This window comes from Melozone crissalis, unplaced genomic scaffold (assembly GCF_028551555.1).
Source record: "Melozone crissalis strain CALT ecotype California unplaced genomic scaffold, PUWL_Pcris_2 ptg000081l_1, whole genome shotgun sequence".
In the NCBI taxonomy this organism is placed as follows: Eukaryota; Metazoa; Chordata; class Aves; order Passeriformes; family Passerellidae; genus Melozone; species Melozone crissalis.
The window spans coordinates 1,973,152-2,000,594 of NW_026535858.1; the positions used below are offsets into that span (position 1 = coordinate 1,973,152).

The 27,443-nt window shown below is 46.3% G+C and overlaps 1 protein-coding gene across 3 annotated transcripts in view; it reads right to left on the reverse strand.

The window, feature by feature from the left end:
- The window catches only part of PLCB1 (phospholipase C beta 1), a 284,895-nt gene that overhangs the window by 48,886 nt on the left and 208,566 nt on the right, over positions 1-27,443 (reverse strand). For all 3 annotated transcript variants that reach the window (XM_054290430.1, XM_054290432.1, XM_054290431.1), the window contains exons 15-30: positions 24,732-24,802; positions 24,092-24,188; positions 20,655-20,739; positions 19,471-19,595; positions 18,989-19,143; positions 17,762-17,926; positions 16,547-16,646; positions 14,198-14,302; positions 13,557-13,666; positions 8,927-9,059; positions 8,108-8,161; positions 7,378-7,597; positions 4,115-4,295; positions 1,973-2,049; positions 1,794-1,883; positions 606-663 (exon numbers count right to left, since the gene is read on the reverse strand). In XM_054290430.1, the coding sequence (XP_054146405.1) occupies positions 606-663; positions 1,794-1,883; positions 1,973-2,049; positions 4,115-4,295; positions 7,378-7,597; positions 8,108-8,161; positions 8,927-9,059; positions 13,557-13,666; positions 14,198-14,302; positions 16,547-16,646; positions 17,762-17,926; positions 18,989-19,143; positions 19,471-19,595; positions 20,655-20,739; positions 24,092-24,188; positions 24,732-24,802 (1,826 nt within the window). The remainder of the gene's footprint in view (positions 1-605; positions 664-1,793; positions 1,884-1,972; positions 2,050-4,114; positions 4,296-7,377; positions 7,598-8,107; positions 8,162-8,926; positions 9,060-13,556; positions 13,667-14,197; positions 14,303-16,546; positions 16,647-17,761; positions 17,927-18,988; positions 19,144-19,470; positions 19,596-20,654; positions 20,740-24,091; positions 24,189-24,731; positions 24,803-27,443) is intronic.

Below are 27,443 nucleotides of genomic sequence, written 5' to 3' on the forward strand. Positions count from 1 at the left end.
TAGAACCTGACTATCTGCATTGAAATTAAGAGGAGAATTCAATGGCTGCACATGTTCCATAGTGATTTTACACCCCAAAGCATTGCAGGGCATGATTCCAGCCTGGTGTGAACCACCTGTAGCTTCAGAAAAGCTAACAACTGTAATAGAATTCTTTAATTGGTGTTTACAGAACTTACAGAATGCTTTTTACATTTCAGTAACTGTACCAATGCAATTAAAGTTAGGATATACTCTGCAATGAAATGTTCATTGACTTTCCTTATGCAATCTTTGCATTTGTCAGCAAGCAAGGCCATTAAAAAAATGGGTGCATTTTCCATGGATATTCAGAGATGAAATTGTATTGAATTCTTCCCTCTTCAGCACCATCCCCCAAGTGCTGACTAACAATTAATGAAGGGCTGTCTGAAATCCCAGCTTTCCTTTAATGGGAATCCCAGCTTTCCTTTACCTGGAATGGAAAGCAGAGCCTACACTGCATCTGCTGGGAGCCAGCAGGTGCAGGACCCTCCTGCTGAAGCCCAGAACCTGCAGCAGAACCCAAGCTGGAAGGTGCAAGGTGCCCTTTCCTGCCCCAGCAGCAGCAGCAGAGGCTGACCTACCCTCTTGATGTACTGCACCACCTCCTGGATGTAGGAGCGGATCATCTCCGTCTTCTCCCTGGGGAAGCATTCCAGCATTAGTGCATTCTTCCAGCATTATTGCAATATTCCAGCATTACTGCAATATTCCAGCATTGCTGCAGGCACAGCAGCACATCCCACTGTGCTAAACACAATGGCTTTTACCTGCCTGACTCTTTGCCTCACCCAGGCCAAACCCTGGGTGGTTTGCCTAAGTCCTACAGAACACGAAGTAAAAACAATGAAATCGGTGAGTCTGTGTAACATTCCTGCCCAAAGTTGTGCAGAAGCTTTAGAGGAGCAGCAGTGCAGCCCGAGTGAGTCAGAAGGGATCCACCAGAAGGAAGGTCTCACACCTCTGCGCCCTGCTCCCAGAGTGAGGACAGGCTGTGTCACACACAGGGGAAAGCTGACTTTCAATGGGGTTCCCATCTCACCTCCCTCAAGGGCTCTTGGAAAAGCCTGACAGAGGAAAGTCCTTGGGAAAAATAAGGAAAAAAAATGAAAGGGCAAGAGAAAAGAACTGCTATCTGTGTGTCCCTGAGCCTTTGTCACCAGTGCCACATTTACCTCTCAGCAAATCATTTCCTCCTGCAATTGATTTTTACTGCTGCAGCATTTCCACAATGGCCAGCTGCTCTCTTCTAAAATGAATTCCATGCCCTCTGAACAGCTCTAACTATGTTAAGTATTTCTCCTCATTTCCATAACAAATTATTCTCATCTTTATTTTTTTTAATAGGATGTTTATTGATATTTTTAATGTGCTGATTCTGAAACTACCTGAAACCCCTCACTGTGTGTGTCTGTGATTTCCTCTCAGGGCTCCAAATACAGATTCTCTCTTGAGAGGCTCCAGACCCTGTGCAAACCCTTTCACCTGCAGCAAACCAAACACAGTTGTGCCTCTGTTACATGGTAAAACTCAAACATTAGAGGGTTTCCTTTTCGGTTGTGTTCTGTTCGCTCCTCTTGTATTTTTAACTGCTCTAAAGTAAAGCTCGTGAACAGGAGATTGGAGCAGCCCCAGGAAATGAAATTATTGCCAGGGAAAGGACTCTGGGGAGGTCTGACTGAAGGCTGCCTTGCATTTAGGGTCAAGACCTTCCTTTGGTTACCAGCTGTGAAAAATCCTGTGCAGTGATATGGATCCAGGGATTTACTTACTCTTCCATTTGATTTTTATCCTTGGACTTTGCTTCTGTGATCTTCTCCTGCCTCTTCTTGTCCATTTTTTTCTTCAGTTCTTTCTTTTCTCTAAAGCATAAAAAATAAAGGGAAGTACAGAAAGTATCCAAACAAATCCCACAAGGAGCAGCAATCAGTGGTAAGGGAACAGCACTTACTTTTCACATGTTTCCTTCAGTTTTTTTAGCTGGTTGTTCTGACACTCCTCTGCTACATCTGTCAGCTTCTGAATTAGCTAGAAAAAAAAATCCCCAAAACAAAAATATGTATTTTCAGCTAAACATCACAGAGGCAGCTAAATTTCCTGAAAAGCCTGCAGCAGGCAGGAAAGTGTTACACCATTCCCAGATGAATTAGCAACGATCAAAAGGCAGCAAACATCATTATCAGTGTAAACACATGATTAACTTGGGGAGTTCAGCCAGAATGGTGCATGTCCAACTCACCCAGAAACTGCTACTCCTCTGTACAGCGAGGTGACACACTTTAAATGTAAAACCAAAATACAGTTCAAGTGTTTTACCTTTGCTAGGAATGAAAACGCCTGTGAAAAAACATGAGGGGTCGCAAATTGAATTTACACAATGCTAATTGCCAGCTGCATTCCTGTGTGACAGAACATCCAGGTTTTTCAGTGAGGGCTGAAATGTTCCTCCTGTAGTGAGGATTATTACAAGGAATGCTTTGGATTTCGGGGTGGTCAGGGGCATGTTGAAAACCAGACATGGCAGGTATGGAAGGCAAGCACAGAGAAGCATAACCTACATTTTGGTCACAGAAGGAAAATCTCTGAGTCACTGTGTGAAATCTGCTGTGGGTTCATTCTCCTTGGTGCCCAAAGCAGTAACAAAGGGCACAGCTGTGCTGGGGATGCTGACACGAGGGGAGCTGTGGGCACAGCTCCTGGGACAGCTCAGGGAATAAAGTGGGAATTGGGACCCTAAAAGGGTTTGATCACCCTTCTAGGTTAAGTCTGGTTTTGTAAAATCACCCTCCCAGGGTGATGAACCAGGAGTGTGTAACAAGGCACAGCTGGTCTGATCCAACTTTTCATTCCACAGATAAAAGCAGAAGGGTACCAACAATAGGCTCCCCACTAAAATAAAGCCATCAGAAAGAACCTCTCAGCTGAAAGGCAAGTTTGAATTGGAATATTAACTCCTGCTCAGCTCAGAGGGAAAGCTGCCCAAAAGTTCTGTGCTAAAAAATGAATTTACTGTGCCACCACCCAACAGGATAATGGCAGAAACCTACCTTGGCTTTGAGAAATGCAGTTCCCATTTTGGAATGAGAAGAGTTACCTCAGGAGATAAGCCCAACTATGTGGGTCTAGAATGGTTCTTTTTTATAAAAATCCAAATCTCTGAGAAGCAGCCAGCAGCTGTCAGTGGGATGGGGACTGTCCCTGGGGTGGGTACACACACCCACACTGTGCCCACACACCCACCCTGGAGCACTGGGACTCACAGGATGGGGACAAACACCCCAGCTCTGTGCTGTGACCATGGAAATCAGCCTGTGCAGGGCACTGCTGAGCAGCACCACACACAGATCACAAATCACTCCTCTTACCTGCTCTTCGTGGCTGCCAGGCAGAGGAGACAAATCAGACAAATCACCCATCAGGAGGGAGGCAGAACATCAGGTAATAGAAACAACTGCAAGAGGGGGCTGTCTGGAGCTGATAAACAGTTTGCACTCCCATAACACCCTTTAAGAATGTCCATTTCTGCCTAATGTCCATGAGCATCAGCTTCCATCTGCCCAACTCCTCTGCTTCAGCTCAGAGGGCCTATGATCCTGCTGCAGTTGTCAGCCAAACTCCAGCTGTAAAAACAAAGCTGACCTGGACCAATGAATGCAAAACACTCCTTCACCATATCCAGAAGGTGTCCTGCATCCCCTCAGAGTGCTCATCTGCCACAGGAACACTCTTTGGCACAACCCTCCGTCCTGGGGAACGCTTGAATCTATTTTCACGGTGTTTCAATTTATTTCCTGGCTAACCCTGCCTCCTTGTGCACTGCAGGTTTGGAAAAGTGGCAGAACAAAACAGGAACATCATTCCAAAAGCTGCAGTAAAATGAGGGAAGAACAATGAGGGAAGAACAATGCTGCTGCCCTTGTGCCTTGCACCCAAAGCCCTCTGAGCTGCTGGGAGTGACACAGTGACACAGCAGCCCCTGGAGCTGCAGCACAGCACAGGGAATGGGGCTCTGCAAGGGACCCCAGGCAGGAGGAAGCCCCAGCTATGAGAATGTGTCCTGGTGCCCCCAGTGCCCCCCTGGGCACAAACCTACCAGCTTGATGTGCTCCCGCTTCTGGTACTTCTCGCTGTAGTACTGCTCCTGCCTGAGGTTGAGCAGCTGCTGCTGCTGCTTCTCCTTCAGCTCCACCAGCTTCTGGGTCATCTCCGAGTCCAGGGCAGCCAGCTCCTGCTCGATGGTGGAGGAGCTGTGGTCAGGGCTGCTGGTGTCAGACCTGCAGGGAACAGCACAGGTCACCAGGCTGGCACCACCCTGCCTCCCCTTGGCTCCATCTGCCTGCTGAAGGCACATCTGTATAAACTGATAAACTGCCTGCGAACGAGCTCCTCAGCACCACACACAGAGCAGGAAGATGGGAGATTTTAGCCCCAGTAAGTTAAAAAGAAGTTATTAATGATTTATTAATGGCACGGCTGCACCTTTTAAACCTCATCCCACTGACCCACCAGGGTGGTGGCAACCAGACTCAGCGAGCTGTAAAGGCAGCTGCCAAGACTTCCCATGGAACTTGTTTATCCCCTTCCAGACAGAACTTGAACTTCAAAGCTGCACAGCCTCCAGCAGGAGGGGTGAATGCTGAGTATTTTGGAAACAAAGTCATCCCTGCACCCACTCAGCAATAAATTAAAAAGCTGAACGTTACATCTGCATTTACCAAATGCTTCACACGCAGGAACATCCCTTTATTTGGTGTTTTGTCCCCCCTTCAGGAAATGCCATGCATAGCACACACAGCAAAGGGCTCCATGGGCTGCTGCCTCCAGAAGGAAAGCTCACACCCCAGTGGGGAGCAAAGCTCAGGCAGGCAGCTCTCAGGAGCAAGGCAAAAACAAAATAACAAAGGGAAAAACACAAAAACAAAGGGAAAAACACAGCAAAGAAGCTAAAAAGTAACACTAAGGAACAGCTTGGGTCTGTTTTACTCTTGAGACAGAAGGAAGGACAGATGTAACTGTGAAAGGAGATAGATGACACCAAACTGCCCAGGAGAAAATTAAGCAGCAAATCCAGTATCACTTCGAGGCCAGCACTAAGCAAACCCAAGGAAAACACACGACAGGAATGAGATGCTGCTGTGTCCCTGCCCTGCTGCTGTTTGCTGCCAGGCTCAGGTGCTAAATCAGTTGCCTGGGAAACGTCAGAACAGCGCAGGAGAGGGACAAAACAGCAAAACCTTGAACAGGGAGGGCTGACACGGGAGAAAAATGAGTTTGCTCCTCAGAAATGTGCAGAGACTCCAGTGCAGAGCTGGCTCTGCCTCTCTCCTCTCTCCCAGGTTCAAGTGTGCAGCTGCTGTCACTCAGAGCTACCTCTGCTGAATAATGTGATCCCGCTCTCATCCCTCCGAGGACACCAGTGCCAAGGTAGCCTCCTTTTATTTCTTGTGTTTTGATTGTGTTTGAATATTCTGCTAAGAGGTTAAGTGTGCTGGGTGAGGGTAATTTAAACATTACAGGGCCAGAAGACAGCGTGAATGAATATTACAGTCAGCATATGATGCCATTGCACAACACATATTTTACAGCTGACATTTCTCTTGTATTTCTGGGAAAAAGGAATCAGGCCTGTTTCTAAACACCGGCTGAAATACTGGCTGCTTTTTATGGGATGTGATCATTAAAGGAACTTCAGAGCAACACCAACAAAACCCTTGTGCACGTGTATAAATAAATATTTCAAACTTCCTGCAGACAATTCAGGCTGTACTGAGTCTTGGCTCAGTTTTAGACAAGGGCAGAAAGCAGAAATTGCTCCTGACAGTGACAACACATTTTTATGGCCATCTGATACAGGACTCCTGTGAAGCAGTGATTTATACTTTGCAGTTACAGGCAAATAGTATCAGCAATAATTTAAAAAAATAAAAAATTCTCTTGGGTTCTATTAGAAGTCTGCTGCTTGAGATAACATGTAATTGCAAGCTTGAAAATCCCTGAAAACATATTTGTGCCTTTTTTGACATGTAACCTCCAGACTTGTCTGTATGGGCACAAACTCCCCATCTGTGACACCACTGGGGCAGCTCCACTCAGGAGACTGCAGGGTTTTGCTGCCTGACATCAGCAGTGGTTTGCAGTGAGACCAAACACAGCAAAAAACCTCAAACCCTTTCTTGCTCAAAAACAAATGAGTCATGGTATTCATCCAGCTTGATTTTCTGCTTAGACGTGAATAGGAGGAAAGGCAGAAACGTGCTGTTGTTGTGCCTGCCACTGTCTGTCGCCCACTTTGGTGGCAGAAAACACTGCAGATAAAATAAAACATCCCTGGGCTGGGAGCTGACAGCCAGCCATTAAAGGGAGCTTGTTACACTCAAATACAGAACCTGGAAGCTGAAAACTGGCAGCAGTGCAGGCCAGCAGAACACAGATATATTGTGAGTGCCCAGCTCTTCTAAGGCCAGTGACATTGTGTCATCAGGAAGGCAGGAAAGAAAAAGCTCCTGCCAGGGACAAGCCATGGCCTGAGTCCCAGCCACTCACATTTAGAGGTACTACCAACAAGGTTGGCAGCCAGAGCAGCCTTGCAGCTTTTTTCTCTGATATCTCCTACCAAAAAGTAATTTTTTTAGAAGTTTGTTCAATATCATCATATTTAAGAACTGCTGCTACATCAATTTCATGTAAAAGTTAAGTGGACTTTAGCACTTATCTAGTTACTTTAAAAACTAAATGATGTTAAGACAGAAAGGATGCACCAATGGGAGAAATAAAAAGTTCATTTGCAAGAGTCTCTGGCACTGACTGGCTCTGTGTGTGTACATGCTTGTCCAGGAGTTATGAACTGATCTTTATTAACATACAGCTCCTACCATAAGAACAAGGCAATCATTGTAGAAAGGTTAGTAAGAATTCACTGCAGGTTTTCGCATTTCAATTGCTAATAATAGTTAATAAAGAATGTAAAAGTTGTATCAGGACAGTGAAGGAGACAGGGTGGTGCAAGGCTTGGAAAGAGAAGGCACAGAAGGGGTGTTCCTGCAGGGGCAAAGCCAGGCAGTGGTTAGGACACTCCCAGGTGCTCCAGATCAATCATGATTTATCAGCAGTCAGGTTTTTACAATCTCCAGGTGCCTCTTTCCCCCAGCTCCACACCTGTGCCCTCTGCTGTGGCCTGAGCTTTCCCAGGGCTCTATTGTGGAGCCATCGCTCTCACCTCCCCCATGAACCAGGAACCTGCTGCTGGGCATTTTCTGTGCTCTGCCCCCTCTGTGCGAATTCTCTACCCTTAAAAGCAGCACAGGTGCCTGGGGACAGGTCCCCAGCAGCCGGTGCTGAGGAGGGTGCCTCACCCACCTCTTCTTGCTGTCCCTCTTGGCGGTTTTCTCCAGCACGGCCCTCCGCCGCAGGTAGTCGTTCTGGATCTCGTTGTACTTGGCCGTGTGCTCCTTGATCAGGTCCGTGGTTTTCTTGTGGTGCCTCTTCACCAGGTCCTTCATCTCCTTGTAGTGCTTCTTCTGCAGCTTCACAAAGGCCTTCTGCTGCTTCAGCTCCTCGATGGTCTGTGCCTCCACCTCTGCAATGGCAACCACAAAAGGCACTTCAGCTCTCCAGCAGGGCAGGATTTCAGCCAGAGCCAGGGACTGCCACCAGCAGCAATGAACAAACCCTGCTTGTTTGCTGGGGTGAAGGAAATATGGCATAAACTGAGTGGTTTTACCTGAAATGAGCTAACTGGCTTGAAAGCACTGGGATAAAATGGTTCCACTACTATTCACTACATTCAGAACAAATTTAGCCCCTGTTCTCACAATAATGCTGCTCTTTTTTCTGGCTGAGATGGTAGCTTGGTGGTCATGAAACCACAAAAATTTCTAAAAAATTCCCTGTTGGCACCCATCTCATATGATGTGCCCAAACATTGTTTACTTCAGCCCTGAGGAAGAACACTTGGCATGTGCATTTTCTAGGAGTCACTGCAGTCCCAACCACTGGAAGAAATGTCTAAGCCAGGTGCCTATTTCATAAAAAATATCTTTTTCTTGACAAGAAAGCTTATCATTCCTGCATTCTGTGTATTTATTACCTGTGAGGACACTCTGGATAAGATCTTCTGTCTTTGCAGGTGCTTTCACAGAACCTAGAGGTAAAAGAGATGTTTAATTCCAATTCTTTTAAAACAACAACCACGACTGTGCTGCTTGAGTGTTAGAGCATGGCAGGTGACACAGGACACACCCTGACGTGGGCAGACTTTAATCACTGCAGAAAACACATCTTTTGGGCATTTGAGGAGCATGAAGACAGAAAGGTGACCCTCCAAACCCCACCTGAGCTGTGCTGTGTTACTGATGAGGAGGAGGAACTCCCTGACACCACTCACACGAGTCATGTAAGTGGCATTAGGCTGGCAGTACAACCACATTACACAGTGTGTGGCAGTGCAGAATTCCTGCACACAGCACGAATCCAGCAGATACTGCAGCCATAAAATCATAATCACTGTGTTTAACAAGCATTTGCTGCAGGAGACGTGTCATTACAAAGCACACCAGTGCCTAGGACTGGGTTTTGTGTGTGCAGTAAGATGTCACTGTGCATAGAAACAATTCCAAGAGATTCCTGCACTTGCAGCCACAACAAAAAAACCCCAGCACATTTTCTTGCTCATAAAGAATTTCATTTTCACCACCAATGCAACTGTTAAGTAAAAGATATTTGTATATTTGAAGCAGAGAAAAGTGGTGGGAAAGTTTCTACTTATTTTAGACAAACAAAACAAACACCACAACTTCCCACCTTTGTTCTTTGGACATAAAGCACTTGAAAAAATATTACCCAAACTAATTTAGAAAAGATGGGACTTTTTTTCCTCTCTTCCTTTGTGTTGTTTGTTATGTTTTACCTGGTGCTGGCTGGCTGTGCACAACCTGAGTGGCTGGTTTGGGGGTGAGGGAGGCAGTGAAATTCACCCCATTTTCTGCTGGTGTTGGCCTGGGCTCATTGTTGGCTTCAGACGGTGCATCCCCGTGGTCAATCTGAAATCACATCGTCATTCACATCATTTTTCCCAAATAACAGACATCATTTACTTGCTTTAGTTTAGTCTGGCTTTTAAATGAAAATTCTGCAAACATTGTATCTAAAAATCATTCTAAAATAAAGCAACGGAAGAAGAGATCCTTAGGAGCTGTGGTAACCCAGGTGGCTCATTTGTGCAGGGTAAATTTCAAGAAGAAATGGAGCATGCATTATTCTGAAAAAGTATTTTAAGCAGAAATAACTCATCAGGGACATTTTTTAGTGCAACATATATTAGCTGCACCAGATGTGAGGGCTGCACTGCAGTGAGGAGCCATAAAATCTTTCTAGAAATAACATAGGTGCTGCCAGGAGAACGCTCCCCAAATCCCTGCTGCGAGCAAAACATGTACACGAGATTGCTGCTAAATTTCATAGACACACCCAGCACTGCCATTCCTCACCATTCTCTCAGAGCAGGAACATCCCTGTGACTCCCAAGATCTGACATTCCTGTAACCACACTCCAAGGGAATCTGTGAACAGCACCTGCATTCTGCTGCATGGGCACCTCTGTGGGATCCAAATACTGAAGCATTTTCCACACTCCTTTTCTTCTCTCCATCTCCTCAGGGCTCAGGCTTGCAGCGTGCACTGCACTACACCCTGGACACCTGAACTGTCCCTGTGACCATCAGGGTTTAACAGGCACCAGCCCTCACAAACAGAGGGTCATTCAAAGCAATTTTTATTTTGAAATGTTTCCGCTTCCTGCTGTCCCTGCCAGGCCTGGTTGCCATGGAGTCTCAGGGAAGTTTTGGATTTGTTCCTTCAGCTGCTTCCATCTCCTCCTCTGATGCTAATCACATTACGTGAGGAGGCAGGACAGCACAGCTGGCTTTTTATTTCTGCCCCATGATTACCCCAGGCTTGCAGAACATCAGCCTGTGCTGCATCAATGGAGGCAGAATGGATTCTGATCCAAGGGTTTTGTGCTGCTGAGTTCCTTCAGCCTGGCCCTGACACTACACTGTGCATTCCAAAATTCCTGTCTCACCAGCCCATCCCTACCAGAATGACAGCAGAGAGGTACTGTGGGCAGGAGCACGATGCAACTGAAAAGCAGTGCCAACAACTTCATTTACACCAAGCAGCAATGGCTGCAGTAAAACACAGAAAAACCTAATTCAGCCAACTTTTCTAACACAGGAACAATGTGACAGGCAAAAGCTGTAGCTGTGATAAACACACACAGATGTGGTGATCCTCACAGCTCTCCTCAGGCTGCAGTGCATTAGCTTAATAAAAACAATGTTTGCTACACACATCACCAACATTTAATGCAAAAAAAGCCAGAATTCCCAACTCCTGGCAGCTCTGTGCCCCAGTGCATGGGAAGTGGGTGATACCTTCTTTTGAGACCTGAATTTTAGGTGCTGTGAAATGCTGCATCACACCTTGCTGAGGAACTATTAATATAACCTGTCACTTTGGGACATAAAACATCTGTCTGCAGAAACTGAAGCAGAAATCTGAGGCAGGATCATGAAGTGAATAAGGAATAATTCTCACTACATCAAGCAATCGAATCTCATGAAAAAGCACTTTCTCTTCCCATAATTCACCACACTGTGCTAAAAGAATGCTAAAATAAATATGATTTTTCCTTTTAAAAAAAGGGGTTTTCCTTTTAGGCTGTTTTAAAAACATGATGTAATCCAGCCTTCTAATTTACAGTTTTAATAATCACATAAACTGGTTTCTATTTCACACTGCCATGTCTACTGCAACACAGTGCATTTACCAAGCAGAGAGATCCATACCCATAGAGGGTAGACAGATCCATACCCATAGAGGACTTTATCTATGGGTCTATTTTTATTTGTACAGAGAAAAGGAGCTGCTGCAGGCTGGGATTAGCCCTTACCAAGGAATTCCCTGCAAATTCCTTGGGATTGCTCCTCCTGTCTGTAAAGGACACTTGGCAGGGGGAGAGAGGGCAGCCTTCACTGCCTGTATGCTCTGAGAGATTCACAATGAGATGACCTAAAGGTACAAAACTCACACTGCAGGCATTCCTCTCCCCAAAACCAGCTCTGCCCTGAGAGATTCACAATGAGATGACCTAAAGGTACAAAACTCACACTGCAGGCATTCCTCTCCCCAAAACCAGCTCTGCCCTGAGAGATTCACAATGAGATGACCTAAAGGTACAAAACTCACACTGCAGGCATTCCTCTCCCCAAAACCAGCTCTGCTCAGGCCAGGCTGGAGGGCAAGAGCTGGCCAAGGAAAGCAAAGGCAGGAACTCCTGTCATATTTACAAAGGGAACTTAGTAAATAAATGCAGAAAAGAGAACCTCAGTCTGTTCTTCACCATTCTTTGCCTATGTGATTGCACTGACACTAACAGACAAGGAGTGAAGCCTGAAGAAAAGCTGATTTCTTGGTTTACAACAATTCACTGCTGGGTAGTTTAGTTCACTCCTGTTCTGTGAGGAGCCTGTGGAACTCCCTGCAGGGTTGGGTTTAAACTTCTGCAGCAAGGAGAGCAAAGCAGAATCCTCTGAGTTCTCCTCTGACAGCTGCTCAGGTCAGAGATGTGTGTGAGGGGAAGGACAGAGGAGTGGGGAGCAGAACCTGTGCTGGGAGCCAGAACAATCAGTTCCAGTGTGCAAGGCTGAAACTGGGCTTTGGGAATGGGAACCCAGGTGCAATTGCTGGCAAACACACTTGGGTTTGTTCAGCTGTGCTGCCAGTGAATGTACCTGCGATTATGGATTGCTGTGGTTGTTGCGGGCCAGTAAAAGTGAAGAAAACTGACAGGTGAGGAAAATGTTATCATCACAAAACGTGGTCAGGGAATTCAAGATTTCCAAGCACAGACCTTTCCCAAAAAGTGCCTTTAAAACAGAAGGTAACTGTGGTGGACTCAGATTGACACTTCCAGGGGCAGCTTTGTCCCTGTCCCTTGGTGCTGCAGCTAACTCAACCCTTACACATTTATAGCAAACAGACCACAATCACTACAGTTTTCTTTCACAAAATATTTCTGTGCTTCTCCAAAACAACCTCCTTTACCCTGTGAGCTTCCAAGCTCCTTGACAATCATCCCTCTTTAATCCATTTGCTGCAAAAGACACTCTATGACAAGAATATTTCTAACTGACAAATAAGCCTGTATATACCAGGAAAATGTGTAGCTTTTCAAAAGTAAAAATGACCTCTAAGGTATTTAAAGGATTCTGTTAAAAAAGGCTTTGCTATTAATATAGAATCTCAGGTGTGGTGTGTCCCAGATAAATGTCTGGGATCCTATTGAGCATTTCAGTGTCCTCATTCAGAGAGCCCGTGACACTGCACACACAGTGAAGGGCTGGCTACTGAATTGTAATGACTTTCCCTCATCTGGTCTGCTTTGAGAGCATATTCTGGGCTACAAAATCTAGTTCAGAGAGGCTCTGCACATCTGAGCATTGCAGAAGGCAGGCACCAGAGCTGAGGGCAGCTTAGGATTGAAAAAGCTGGAGACTGCTGAGAGCCTTTGGGTCACAGGGTGTGCCCAACACCTGGCACAGCCACCGCTGGCAGGCAAAGCTGATGTCCCCAAACACTGCTGGAAGCCCAGTGACAGTGCCTGGGACAGGATGTTTGACCATGCAGGATCCATCAGAAACCACAGTGAACTCTCAGTTATACCCACAACAACCTCTGTGCATTTGGGGGCACAACACCTTCAATTACACAGAAAAAAGTTATATGTGCATAACACCTTCAATTATACAGAAAAAGGTAATATGTGCATAACACCTTCAATCATACAGAAAAAAGGTTATATGTGCATAACACCTTCAATTATACAGAAAAAGGTTCACAGCTTAGTCTACAGGTTACCATAAATATCCAGATATTAACAACTTAAATTGGGGCTCCCACAGCTTTCAGCTGAGCAACACTAAGCCTGTTTTATTTACTCCATGGTCTCCTCCCTCTTCATTTCTAACATCCATGAAGGGCTGAACTCCAGGTCCCTTCCCAGTTAAATTACTGTAGGATTACCCTGAGTCTCTTCAGGACATGTTTGCTCACAGAGGATCTATAGAGACACTCTAATCTGAGATACACAAATGTTTCTCAGCAGAATGACCTCTCCAGAGACAGGCTGAAATTCCCTGCAATTTGTAGTATTTCCAGGAAAAACTCCTGACACAGAGGTGTCTTTTTCTGAAAGGGGAAGCAGCGGCACAGTGCAGAAAACAAGGGGCATTGTGTCACAGAGATTTCAGGTGCTCCAGAGCAAAGCTGCACACACACAAATAACACAAACAGCCCTTCCTGTGTCTCAGCTCAGAGCAGCAGGCTGCTGTGTGGGATGTGCTGTGCCCAGCCCTTCTCAGGGTGACATATGTACAGGTGTTCTGTAATCAGGGATGTTCAGTGTTTGCCTTCCCAAGCAAAGAAGGTGCTTTTAAACACCACAGCATCATCTCCAGAGGCTCAGAAACCTCCCTTACCTCTTTCTTGACCTCCTCCTCATCCTCCAGAGTGAGTGCAGCCAGCTGCTTAGCTCTCTGCTCCATCAGGTTCACATATCTGATGGGGTTGGATAAGGCCTCAATCACATCTAGGAACAAGGCAAACACTTCAGTCCCAAAGCCCTGGAGTTGTGGCCGTGGCACTCAGGGTTTAGGGAAAAGGCAGAACTGTGGTTTTCCCTGAAGATGCTCTTTGCCTGGCATTTAAACCCAGCCCTGTTAGAGCCAATGCCAAAGCCAGTTCCCTCCCTGGAGCATGGCACAATGACATCCTCATGTGTCCTGCACGCAGTTTCACTTGTGCTCCAGTGCCAGGTGCCTGGGCTATCTCCTCCTTTGGAGCCTGCTGAAAATCAGAGCTGGCCCTAACCCTAAGCCTCAGGCAAGGTGCTGTAAATCAAATCAGGCCATCTCCTGGGAGTGAGGATCCAATGCAGATCTCTGCTCACAGGACTGTCACCCCAGCCTGGCAAGCCCTCCACACCCCATGCGCTTTGTGTTTCAATTTTAAAAATATATTAAATAATATAAAATGATATTAAATATTATAAAATTATATTAAATAATATAAAGTTACATTCCCTTCCATTCCCCAGCAAGAGAACTGCCTGTATAATTACCTGCATAAGTGTCAGGGACGTAGTCTTTGACCTCGATGTACACAAAGAGGGCTGGCAGTGTCAGGGGCTGGTTCCTCTCATTCCTCAAGCAGATGTAGTGGTAGCCTGCAAGGTAAGGAACAACCAGTTCACAGCAGAAACCCCTCCACAGGCACTTCCAATGTATTCCTGTTGTATTTGGTATTTAGAGAGTGGCAGCTCCAGGCACTGCTGGGAGGGGAAGGGTTACCTGAGGGTTTCAGGGATAACTGTGCAGACTGCTGGAAAGGCATGAGGCACTGCAGCTCAAAATTATACTTTCTGTTTATTCTGCATGTGTGGTTGATGCTAAAAATGGTAATTTATTTAAGGTTTTCATGCATTCTGGTTTAGTACCTCTGTCTGGATTTTTTTTAGTTTAGTACATCTAACTTAATTTTCAGAAGTGACCTTGGTAGTACTCAGCAACTGAACAGCCAAAGTGAACTGAGATGTAACAGCCCATCCACACACAGCATCTGATTAAAAAATATACAATGTGGCATGATGGCCACAGTGTGTTGTGTGTAAATATAATATATATATTATTATATATATACATATATTATATTATTATTATATCTATTATATATTATATACATATTATTATTATTATTATTATTATTATTATTATTATTATTATTATTATTATAGGATATATATAAATCCCGTTGTGTGACCATCCTCAGGAATACATCTGTAGGAAGAGGAATTCCAGGCTGTTTTGAAAGCTGGCTGCCCCACCTTTGATCACTGAGTGCCATGTCCAGCTGGGGAGCCACCTGTGTGAGAGGTGTCAGGATGCAGGGCAGGAGCAGGATGCCTTTACCTGGCTAAATCCTTGCTTTGGGAACAGTGACAAGGCTGTGCATTTATGTGACAGCAGGATGTAACTTTCAGGTGCATCTCAGAAGAGAGAGAGATGAAATACTGCAAAGGGTTCTCAGTTCTCTCAACCTCCTCCAGGTTTTCAGCAGGGCAGACTCAGCCCAACAGGCTGCTCTCCATCACATGCTGCAAACTGAGCATAGCTGGGGCCAAAGCACAGAGAAAGGGCCTGGGGGAACAGCTCTGCTAGGATTCCACTTGCCACAAGAGGGAAACCCTTCCCATGCCCCTTGTCCTCTCCAGTCACCCACCTCCCTTCCCCTGGCACTCTGCAGCTCCATCCATTCAGCCAGCAGAAAATGCAGCTGGCACAACAAAGGTGTCAGCTGGACTGACAAGCTAAGTTTGCTCGTGATAAAGGTGTGGAGATGATTGCTCAGGAGTAGTTTGGCCAGCTGTCGGATGTGGGGACATGTGAGTTTTGTGCTGGGTAACACAGGGCAGATAGAGATGCTCTTCCTTTAGCAGGAGTAAAGCTGGGAGCACGCTCATAGCCCATATGCTGCCCTGATTCAGTTTCCTCCCCTGGCTGGAGAATCTGGCACTGAATGTGAGCCAAACCCTTGCTCAAGCTGCCAGTGTCACTGCCTCTTTCTGAAACAGGATCTCTAACAAGTCTCTGGCCTGGAAAATGTGGCTGGAGTTGTCACACAAGGTAACTTTCATTGAAGTGGCCACTCATTATAATAGAAACAATGTGATATAGTAGAAATAATATGATAAATGTGGCCACTAGTTATAGTAGAAATAATGTGATACAGATCTGAGCACTTCCCTTGCTCAAGCTGCCAGTGTCACTGCCTCTTTCTGAAACAGGATCTCTAACAAGTCCCTGGCCTGGAAAATGTGGCCGGAGTTGTCACACAAGGTAACTTTCATTGAAGTGACCACTAATTATAGTAGAAATAATGTGAATATAGAAGAGGCCAATAATGATATTTTTATTTCAATTTTCAGCAATGAGGATGAAAGTAATTTTGGATTGATTTAAAGGTATTGCAGAGATATAAGAGCTGGCACACAGGTCAGTCTCTCATGTGTGCAGAAATTACATTGAGGGGAGGAGGTTTGGCTTTGATTCCCAGCCACGTCCCATGCTCACAAACATGACATCAAAATTGGCTGTTGCTGCTCCCTCTCCTATTAAAAGTGTGCAATTACACTTCTTAGCACAAACCTGTTGCAATTGTACTCTTCAGCATAAACCTGTGAGCATGAAATTGGGGTACTGGAGAGAAGAAGCGCCAACTATGCCTCCTGTGCTTTAATTCCATTGCTTTTCCTGCATGGTCCAAAATTTCAGTTTCTGCTGAAATTGTTTTGTTTTTCAAGTCCTCATTTGCAGTGAGCTGCTGAGTGGCTGCTGATCAGGAGCAGCTGGGATTGTGCCTGGCTGTCTCTTCTCAGCACGCAGTGTCTGTCAGGATGGGGAGAAGCTTTTACCTGGTCGGATTGCTGAGACTGGCAGGATCCGGTGGCCAATGAATTTCCCTCCTTCCTCATACACTGCCAGCCTTAAACAGGCCAGGGAAGGCAAAACCACCTGCAAGGCAATATTATTACTGCATTGTCAGATTTCACTCTGAATGACGCAGCTCCTTCCACAGGCTGCACAGAACACATGCTAAAATTTATCTGGTCATGAGAAGGAAAAAACAAACAAAAAACCAAACAAAGCCATGCAAAAAGCTTCTCTGATTTATTTTCAGCTTCTAAAAATAGTAGTCTCTGAGCACAGGGCAGTCAGGCACGATCCTTAACTAAATACAGAAATAAGTACACTAATTAGAAGTTCATTACAGAAGAAAAATGCCAGTGATGTTTCCAAACCTAAGCTCTGGCAGGCTGCCACAGGAAAGCCATTGAGAAGGCCAACTTATTCATGGAAAAGAGCCCTGCTACAAGTACCAAGTGTCTGAACACCCTTGTGAGAGAAACCCAAAAGAAACTGTTTTACAGGCACCTGGACTGGGGATATGCTCAACCAAGGTGCTCAGAGGTTCTGTTCAAATACTGGCTGCAGGCATATTGCAAAGTGCAATAAAACACCCACACTGCAGGTACATTGCAAAGTTCAAATAGTGGCTGCAGGAATATTGCAAAGTGCAATAAAACACCCACACTGCAGGTACATTGCAAAGTTCAAATATTGGCTGCAGGAATATTGAAAGTGCAATAAAACACCCACACTGCAGGTACATTGCAAAGTTCAAATAGTGGCTGCAGGAATATTGCAAAGTGCAATAAAACACCCACACTGCAGGTACATTGCAAAGTTCAAATACTGGCTGCAGGAATATTGCAAAGTGCAATAAAACACCCACACTGCAGGTACATTGCAAAGTTCAAATAGTGGCTGCAGGAATATTGCAAAGTGCAATAAAACACCCACACTGCAGGTACATTGCAAAGTTCAAATAGTGGCTGCAGGAATATTGCAAAGTGCAATAAAACACCCACACTGCAGGTACATTGCAAAGTTCAAATATTGGCTGCAGGAATATTGCAAAGTGCAATAAAACACCCACACTGCAGGTACATTGCAAAGTTCAAATATTGGCTGCAGGAATATTGCAAAGTGCAATAAAACACCCACACTGCATGGTGCCCAGTGTGCTCTGCCCACAGTTCCCTTTGGGAAGCAAGGGTCACACCAACCTTCTTGAACACTATGGCCTCCTCCTCCCACACCGGGTTCACTGCATTGCCTTGAGAGGTCTTGGTCTTCAGAGCTTTCCTCCTGGTGTCCACAGGCAGGCCAAACATGTCCACCTCCACATAGGTACCCACTTTTTTATCAGAAAGGAACTGGCCTGAAATGATCTAAAGCCAAAGGAGCATTGTCACAGATGGCTGTGGTGGGTGAGGAAATGAGTGGCTGCAGAGCTCTCATTAATGATCAGTGGTGGCATTTAAAATAGAACCACAACAGCACTAAGCCCACAATAAACAGGAAAAAACCCCAATATTTGACTGCAGACACAGCAAAACAGCTTGTGAGGCCTGGTTTCTGTGACCCTGTGCTCCTGAATTCCCCTATGAGCAATAATGTGACCAGGCTGCTGCCCTTCCCTCAGCAGGAACACTCATTTGATCTCCTCCTCCATCTGTACGCCCAGCTCCTGACAACTCTTAAGTTCTATCTAGTCTCAACAGCAGGTTCAAACAATGCTTAAAAATCAGAGGCTTAAATGGCAGAGAAATTATATATGTGCTTTTACCTGTGAGGGAGAAAACAACCTCACAAGTCTGTGTTCTAATAAAGGCTCAGGAAGTTTATGGCTTTATAGCTGGAGATACAAAAGTGAATTCCCCAAGTGAATTTGTCCCCCTGCCACAGCCAGCGCAATCTATCCCCCTGAACACTTATGCAGGTGATTCTCCACCTGCAGACTCCTGGCAGTCCCTGAACTTCATTGGAGGCCCTCAAAAAGGAACAGGGAAAACCAAGTTGGCAATGAATTGCAGCTGACATTTATGGTTCCACAGTTCTGCTGGAGAATTCTCAGAAAAGCAGAAAAATTTATTGATGCTGAGCATGTAGTGTTCTAGCTATTGCAGTCCAGCCTCCCACTTCACAACAGCATGTTTTAAATCCAGCCCTTTGTTTCTAAAACAGCCAAACTGCTCCTAAATCCATACATCTCCCAGTTCTGTGGTTCTGGAATTTCTTCTATGGCAAAGAATACATACAACAAAAATATACTGATTCCTCCTACCATGCAAAATGAGAGGCAGAGTTTAAAAATTAAATGTTGTTCCATGAAATTAAATTTATTTTATTGGCATAGTATAGTCATTTTTGAGGCCCCTGCACCACAGAAACAGAAATATATCCATGCTCTGGCATTGTCATGAGAGCACTTCCACCAGCTACATCCATACCTTGACAGACAGAGTGTTGGCCACTATTCCATCCACTATTCCCTCAGTAAATGGATCAAAGTGCTTGTCTGGCCTTCTCATGAATTCTGGCTTTAACCTGTAGCCACTTTTGCCATTGTACTCGTACATTCCCATGTTTATTTGCATAGACAAATCTGGATGTGAAAAATATTGGAAAGAGTTATTTTATGGATAATAAATAATAAATAAAAAAAATTAAAAAAAAACATAAATAAACAAAATAATAATAAATTCAGTAAAAAAAAACCAGTAAACCTTAAAAAATTACTGTAATTTCTGACTGCAACAGAAACAGTACAAGCCTGGGTTAAACACTTTAATTAGCAGCTCTCTAGTATACTTGAGAATCCCTAGATAATTTTTGACAAATACAAAGTTTTCTACCTATGAATCAGCAAGTGCCTGAGAAAAGTGGACATGTACAGCTCCCCAGAGGCAGAGCACAGCAGAACTGCACTCACCCACAGTTTGGAAGTTGAGGGCCACCATCTGGCAGCCAGCATTCCAGAAGACTTGGGGCATGTAGTTGGAAGAGTCCACTCGAGTTCCCTTGGGGTAAATCCTGCTCAGCTGCATCTTGTTGTACCTGAGCAGGGAGGGGTTAAGGTGCACAACACCTGACAAGAATCACCTGGCACACAGGTGAGAAGGGCAGCTGCAGGGCTGAATTAAACACAGGTGATTCTTTACAGAATGGCCACGGGTTCCTTGTTGGATTTCTGCAAGCATCATGCTTCCAGGTGTCCATGGTTTTGCAGGAGATATGATAAATATGGGGCAGTTAAAGGTGCTGCTGTTCCTGCACGGAGTACTCAGAACAAGCAAGGAAAGAGCACATTCATACAATTCCATTTATCTCTACATTGCTACTTTGGGATTTCCCTGGGATTACATTTCCAGAGGCCAGCTGCTTGTAAACAGTGAATCTTCCTCTGGAGCAGGGAGAGGTGCTCAGTTAAAAAGTGGTTTTCTGCAATGAGATTAGAGTTGGCCTCCACGTGGACAGAAATGACAAGTGTACACATCTTCTGGCTGAGTGTCCAAACCTCTGAGATGAGGATGTGCTGCAGGCAATCCCTGGAAGGAGCTCTCCATTCATCTCCTTTGAGGCACTGCTTTATCTGTTTATCTCTTTCACTTCATTCATTTTAACTGCAGCCATGAGGAGAGAGACTGAGAAACATCAAAAGGTCTAACCAGAACATTCCGTAGCTTTTCTTTAGAAGTTATAAAAATAATTGAGAAATTGTGTGCCAATAAATCAGTAGAGGCATGATGGCAAAGTGAGTGCTCTCATGTGACTTTGCAGAGAAGTCATTTTGACAATTTGCTCACCATAACTCTCACCACTCCATATAGGATGATAAATTTAACAATCAGAATTAGGTCTTCAATATGTCATTTGTGCCTATTCCCTCTAGTCCTAGCCCACAGCACGAGGACTCATGCCAGTTTTTAAATTAGCTCATCAGAACTCAGGCCAATTAATTCCTTTAGAAATCTTTAGAAAAAATCAAATCTAATCTACAAATTTCATTTGGGTTCCCTATTTCCCCAGCTCCTGTCTGTGAATTCCAACAAAGCTCTGTAGCAGATCTCAGATAGAGAAGGACTTAGGAAGGCACTTTGTGAAAGTCAAGGATACTCCACAAATTCCACTGGAGATTTTGTCAGCTGCTCAAGCCCTTTGGTTTCCACGAAGGAAGACATTTCAAAGCTCTTGTTGCGTTCTGCAGGTGGAGAGGGGAGAGAAAACCAGGGATAGAACAGGTTAGACACAAACTGGTGTGGTTTAGTGCCAGTCCCCTCAGCCCATTTTCAGCTCCTTTCACCCTGATCCCAAGGAATTGATGGCTGTGCTGGCAGCAGGGCCCCTGCTCTGACACACGCAGGGCTCCACCTTTGGGTGCACTGGGGAGGGGAGCCCAGAGGTCCCATGTGTGACACAGAGGGGCTGCAGCACCTGCTGTGGGCACTGCTGGGCCTCTGCCCTGTCCCTGCAGGCTCATGTGGGGCTGGAGCCACCTGCAGCTGCAAGAACTGATGTCCATGGCAGGTTAAAGCAGCAGAGCAGTGCAGTGGCTCTTGGTGCATCAGGGGCAAGGTCAGAGGTGTCCAAGCCACCAAACACCACTATCCATCCATCCCTGAGGGTGCACTCCTGTGCCCCAGCAGGGATTCAGACCTAATCCCCAACTGATTTCAGGCTTTTATGGTCTCTTTCATTTGGTCAAACTTTCTGAGCAGCTCCTCCCCCACACCTGAGCTGGCAGAACAAACATTAATTTGTGCATTGCTGTCACCCACCTTAGCCTGATGTGGGCACAGCCTCTCAATGCACCCAGGCACTAGCTTCAGAACCTTCCCTTGTGTGCAGAGGAAAGGCTTGCTGTGAACTAACCCTTCCCACTCCATCCCAGCCAGCCCTGTGCTTGCCTGGAAGGGCCACTGGAGTTAAATCCATTAACTCAGCTGTGATCTGCTTAAAAATGAGGGGACAGTGCCTGTGGTGGGGCAAGACCTCTCCAGCATCAGCGCCTTGCTGCAAGCAGCCAGAAAGGCAGGGAGAAGGGGTAGGAGTGGCTGTAAGAGTGTTGCAGCAACCCAGGGACAGGCTGCCAAGCTGCAGGGCAGGGGCAAAGCTGAGCAAAGGCTCAGAGAGCAGCACACAAACAGGGGGGCTCTGTCCTCCCAGGGAGCCACAAAGGAAGCAGTGAGTGCATCCAAGGAAATGGTTTGGGCCACTGTGAGAGGAAATTGTGCTGCCAGCCTGGGAGCACAAACCATTCTCAGCCTGTGCTGCAGAGTCAGGGGATGAACATGGGTTTCCAAAAGTAATTCCTGCCTCTAGGAGAGCTGGGACTCACCCTCCATGGTGGTCCCTATTTCTAATCAGCAACCATCATGCCACTGCTGTTATTCACAGCTGTTATCTCCTAATGGTGAAAAACTCTCATTATTCCCTACAGGCTGCTCTCCTACCACTCCCTCTTCCTTTCTAGCACGCAACATCCTTCCCTTCTCCAGCTGGCTCACCTCCATCTCAGCTTCTCATAAAGGCACTGGGATTGTTGTTATTCCAGCCACCCCCTACTGATGGCACAGCACAGCAACACCCGTGTACTGGTTTTATTCTGTTTAGAATGTAGGTGCTAGAATTTCTAGTAGCAATAAACTCTTATTTCTAGAATTTCTGGTAGCCATAAACTCTTATTTCTCAGCATTGTCTTTAAGTAGAGCATTTGCAGAAAACCAGAGCTGGTAGCTGTTAAAGGATTTGGTTACCAACTGTCCAGAGCTTTATCAGATCCTTAATTAAAATAAGAACAATTATTTCCTTGTAGTATCTGAGAGGATTAAGGGACCTGCCCTTTGAAGAGAAAACTGCAGGAGAGACATTTCTCTCTTGTGATACATTACACTGTGCTATCTTATCAGGAGCAAATTACTGCAGAGTGAACAAACAACTCATTGAAAACTGTCTGAAAAACGTGGGAAAATACACTTACAGGTACTGCCTGCCAGAGAGGAGGGAACCTTTCCAGTGAGGGCATCAGGGCACTGGTACAGACACACTGCTGTTCAATATTGCTGTTACCAGCTTGGATGCAAGACCAGAAACTGCACTTTTAAAATGTGTGACTGACAGAAGCAGTGAGGTACTGCTGTCACTACAGAGGGCTGAATCACAAATGCAAACAAACTCTGAATAAAATATAACAAATTAGCAAAGTGCTGGAACACTGGAACTATAAAACTGTACAAAAGACAAGTATGGATCTCTGTGCTTAAGAAAGTGAGGTCAAGTGAATGAAAGTAAAATTTTTGGGAAAGAGCTGGATAGATAGCAAACTGAAAAGCATCCTCATTTAATCCCTTTTTTATTCAGCTCATTTAACGAAGACCCAGCAGTGAGTCCAGGCCAGGACTAAGACCAGAACACCCAAGCTGTTCTTTAGCCAGCCAGCAACATTTCCCACCTAGGGCCATATTTATTGCATAACGATTTGTTGACACAAACACCAAAAATTTGATTCTTTAACAATATGAGTTCACTGAAACTCTGTTATTGATCAGAGGTCACATCAGGACTTGTGAGAAAAATCTGGACAGATTTTTCAGCAGCAGATCTTTACAAAAAACAAAACTCAGAAAGGCAAAGGCATGTGAACAGTAAAAACAAACAAAAAAACCCTACATGAGGCAATTGTCTAACAGCTGCATCAACTTGTAGTGCTAGGATCCACATGGCTTCCTCTCCAGAAGGCACATCTCCTCCCCACTGCGCTCCTGTAACTCTCATTAGGGCTGGAGGGGATTATCTACACCCCAAGGGCCCTGCTGCAGGGAACCAGCACAGCTCCCTGCACGGGGCATGCCTGCTCGTGTGTGGCACTGCATAAATACCCACACCAGTGAACACTGGGAACTTCCCAGTGTTTGTTATTCAGCACAGCAAATGCCACATCTTGTACAGACACAGGGACTTAGGCACAATTACCTGTCCTCTGCCAAGGACACCACAAATCCGGAATAAATTAAAGTGCTGTGCACTCCTTTAACTGAAAAGCTGCAAAAGCACATTAAACCTGTCAAAACAAAGTGAGAAAGGGCAGGCAGGCAGTGGGGGGTGTGCATCAAGGAAGGCAGAGATGCTGCAGTGTTTGCTGAGGATGGCACTGAGTGCATTCCAGCAGGGGCTGAGATGATGGCCTTTCCTTCACAGCACACAGGGGCAGGAAAGTGAATCTGCACCTGGGGACTCTGAATCTTCTATAGAAGTACTAGAGGCAAAAGGAAATAGGAATATTTATGACCACCTTTCTCAAACTGCTTCAGTCACGGACAACAAACAGCACATAACTTTCAAAACTGTTTTTGAAATGTCAGCGTGTTTACTGTTGATGGAGTTGGATATTTAGACTAAAAGAGGCTTCAAAAAACAAATGGATTTATTTGGCTGGGTACCAAGGGAACATTTTCTGTCTGTGTTCCTGTATCTAACTGAGAGGAAGCCAAGCAGCATTTCTGCAGAACTCTGCCAAACACTTGCCAGGTAATTTTAAGACGTTTCTTACTTACTTTTTGATACTTCAAATGACTCAAACTTCACAGGCTGAATGTAGTTTACCAGGTTAGACATCTCTTCAGTGGCCATGGCCTCACTTCCAGCAGTACCCTAGGGAAGAGAAGGGAGAATGCTGCAGTTGGTCTGTCCACCAGAGGCCACAAATGCCAAAGCCCAGTTTTCTATCACTTGTGGTGTCTTTCACTGCCCCTGGCTAAGGAAGGCAATGCTTCATGTAGGGGAATGCCACATGGGAAAGAGCAAGGTGGGCTGGAGGGTGGGAATGTTCACGTTAAACTGATGCTTTATTCATTGTTTTCACGTGGCTCCCAGGAAGGGACAGCATTGCCCCCACCCCTGCACAGTGCATTAGTGCTCCTGGGTAAATAATGAACCTCTCAGCTCTGACGGCAGGTTTTGCATCCAACAACGCTAAAAGGCAGCTGCTCCAAACAGATCTGCTGTGGTGCTGTTTGCTCTTCATCTTGAGAAAACAAAAGTATAGAAAAAGCAAAGATGTCTTTCCAAACCGACCAACAACCACGTTAGGTGGGGAAGCTGGTGCTGGTGCTCTGCCTGCCTTCCTCCACTGGATGGCAGCTCCAGTCCTGCTAACACTCACCAACCCGATCCCCACCTCATCCCCGCCCTTACTTCATCCATCGACGACTTCTTACAGTCGTCATCGTAGTCATCGTCGTCGTCGCTCTCCATGTCTGCTTCTCCTGCAAAGGTCCAAGCAGAAGATGAGGCCTGGCAGGGACAACGAGCAGGGACAAACCCAGGGAGGGTGTGCAGGCAGCCCTGCCTGCAGCAGCCTGTGCTGGGCATGTGCTTCTTGTCCCAGCACCAAACCCAAGGGAGGGACCCATCCATCCCGAGCATGGAGTTCAATTCTCACGGCCCAGGCAGCAGAACTCTTGCTCTGAGCTGCCTGATGCTCGTTCCTTGGCCAGCAGCACTGAGAGGGGGGTGCAGTGTGCCCAGTGTGGCTATCTCAGAGATATTCCCGAGTTATTCCTGACTGCTCTGACATACTCCCGAGTTTGGGACACAGCCCCAGCGTTTGGAGGTGTGAGTCCAGCCTGCAGGGTGCATGCAGGGCTCCAGGAGTGCCCCAGCCCCTCTGGGCAGCTGCAGCCTGCACAGGGTGGAGAAACCACCATGAGAATCCATGGGCTCTGCTGTGCTGTGTGCCAAGGGCTGCTCAGCAGGGCCCACCTGTGCTGGGCATGCAGAGCCCTGCCCCGAGGGGCAGCAGTGCCAGCAGCTCCCTGCAGGGCCCTGTGGAGCAGAGCTGAGCCGTGCTGTGCCAGCTGAGGGCACTGCAAACCCAGCAATGGCAGCAGTGCCCAAGGCTCATCCCGCCCCTGAGAGCTCAAATGGCACCAAACACAGCACATCCATTGCCTCATCCCAGTTCCAGGGCGCTCACCAAACTTCCACGGGCAAGGTGAGAATTATTTAATGTTAATTAACAAAGGCTTTCCCTCGCCTTCAAAGTGTTTTGATTGGTTGCATCGGAAATTAAATCATTAAGGAATATCAAGTTAATCTTTGCCTTTAGAAACTCCTCCTGTGGGCCTGGCTGTCATCAAGTGTACCTGTGCATCCTAAGGCTCTGGGAAGGAACATTTACCTATGCTGCAGTCACCCACCCACACCTGTAACAGTGACAGCTCTCCCTGAAGACTTCATCCCACAAACCTCCCAGCACAACAATCTAACTACTGTGCAGCATCCCAAATTCTCCAGAGAATGGCAATTCAGTCTCAGCTCCCCCTGTCGGTCTGGGTGCCCTGAGTCAATAGAGGCTCCTCTTTGCCCCAGGGGCCCCTCCTGAGCCCAGGGAGCACACACGAGTGTGCCTTGCACAACCCAGGGAGGACCGCCCAGCCTGCACGTCCTTCCAGGGCCAGATGTGGAAATGTCAGCCTTTGATTCACCAACACACTTCTTCCTGAACGTTTCATTGAGGAAAATAGCATGATTGCTCAACAGGCCCAGGGGATGGCTCAGGGAGCCTCAGCACAGTGCACAGAGCCAGGCAAGCTCTCCCAGGGTTTGCACTGACAATCTCTGCATGGGGAGCTCTCCACTGATTGAACCAGGCTGGCAGAAGAACCCCAGAAGGGGGAGGTGGGCGAGTTTTGGCCAGCTTGCACCTCTGAGAGCAGAGGTACACGATAGCCTGTTCCTGCTGCAAGCGCCCAGGGAGGAAAGTACACACTGCATGGTTGCTTTGTTTAAAATAATTTAACACAAACACTCCCAAGGAGATCCAATCTCATTTTCAAGTTCTGCATCAGACAGCAAAACCAGGACAAGTAACACACAGGGGTGCCAGCATGAGAGTGTCAGGAGGTGTGGAACACCTGCACTGCCTTGCCCCAGCATGGACTCAAAATGAGAGTGTCAGGAGGTGTGGAACACCTGCACTGCCTTGTCCCCTGTGCTCACTGCCAGCCCTCTCTCCCTGATGCATGGCAGGCACAAAAGCCACCCTGAGGCTGTCCAAGGGACAATCAGCTGTCATACCATCATTACTGGCTGCATTTAGATGGCACTGCAAACCCAGCTCAGCACAGGACCTCTCCGGTGCTCCCCAGCACACAAACACAGTGAAAATAGAGTCCTTCTCCAAGGAAGCCAAACAAAAGCCTGCCCAGGGACAGAGGCAGCCAGAAGAGTACCAAGAAATTGGAGGATACAGCTTACAACACACAGAAGGGCACAGGAAACCCCAAGGGCAGCTTGGAGGATGTTTCCAAGGAGCTGTCCCTGCTGAGTGAGGCAGTGTGGAGATATAAAAGTGTTCCTTGGGAGAAATAATGACTGGGCAAAGGAGGCTGAGCCCCAGCTGAAGGGCACAGGGGCTCAACACAGCAATACTGACTGGAGGATCATCAGGAGAGCTGGGAATGACCAGCCAAATCCTTGGCTTGAGGAAGCACTGTGCTAAACATTATCCATTCTCATCACCCTGACAGACTGGCAGCCCAATGAAACCAAAGGGTAGACAGTGCTTGAAATTCAGAGGGATCTGGTAATCTGCTCTCTCAGAGCCTTTCCGACAATGGCCAGGATGAATTATGGATGTGGCTCTTGCTGGTGCAGTTGTTAACTCTGCAACCTTTAGGCAGCCACCACCATCCCAGGGGGCATTTACCTTTTGGGTTTTCCACTGTACCTCAGCACTGGCTGACTTTTAAAAAGGGAAAGATAGCCTTTATTCATTTTGATAAACCATTTTGCTTTGTAACAATGGACCATGGTCCCAGCTGGCATCAGCAGCAGTTACACCCACTGAGCCCAAAACCTTGTCTCCAGTTTTCCATTTAGGCATCATGAAACCATGGAGCCAAT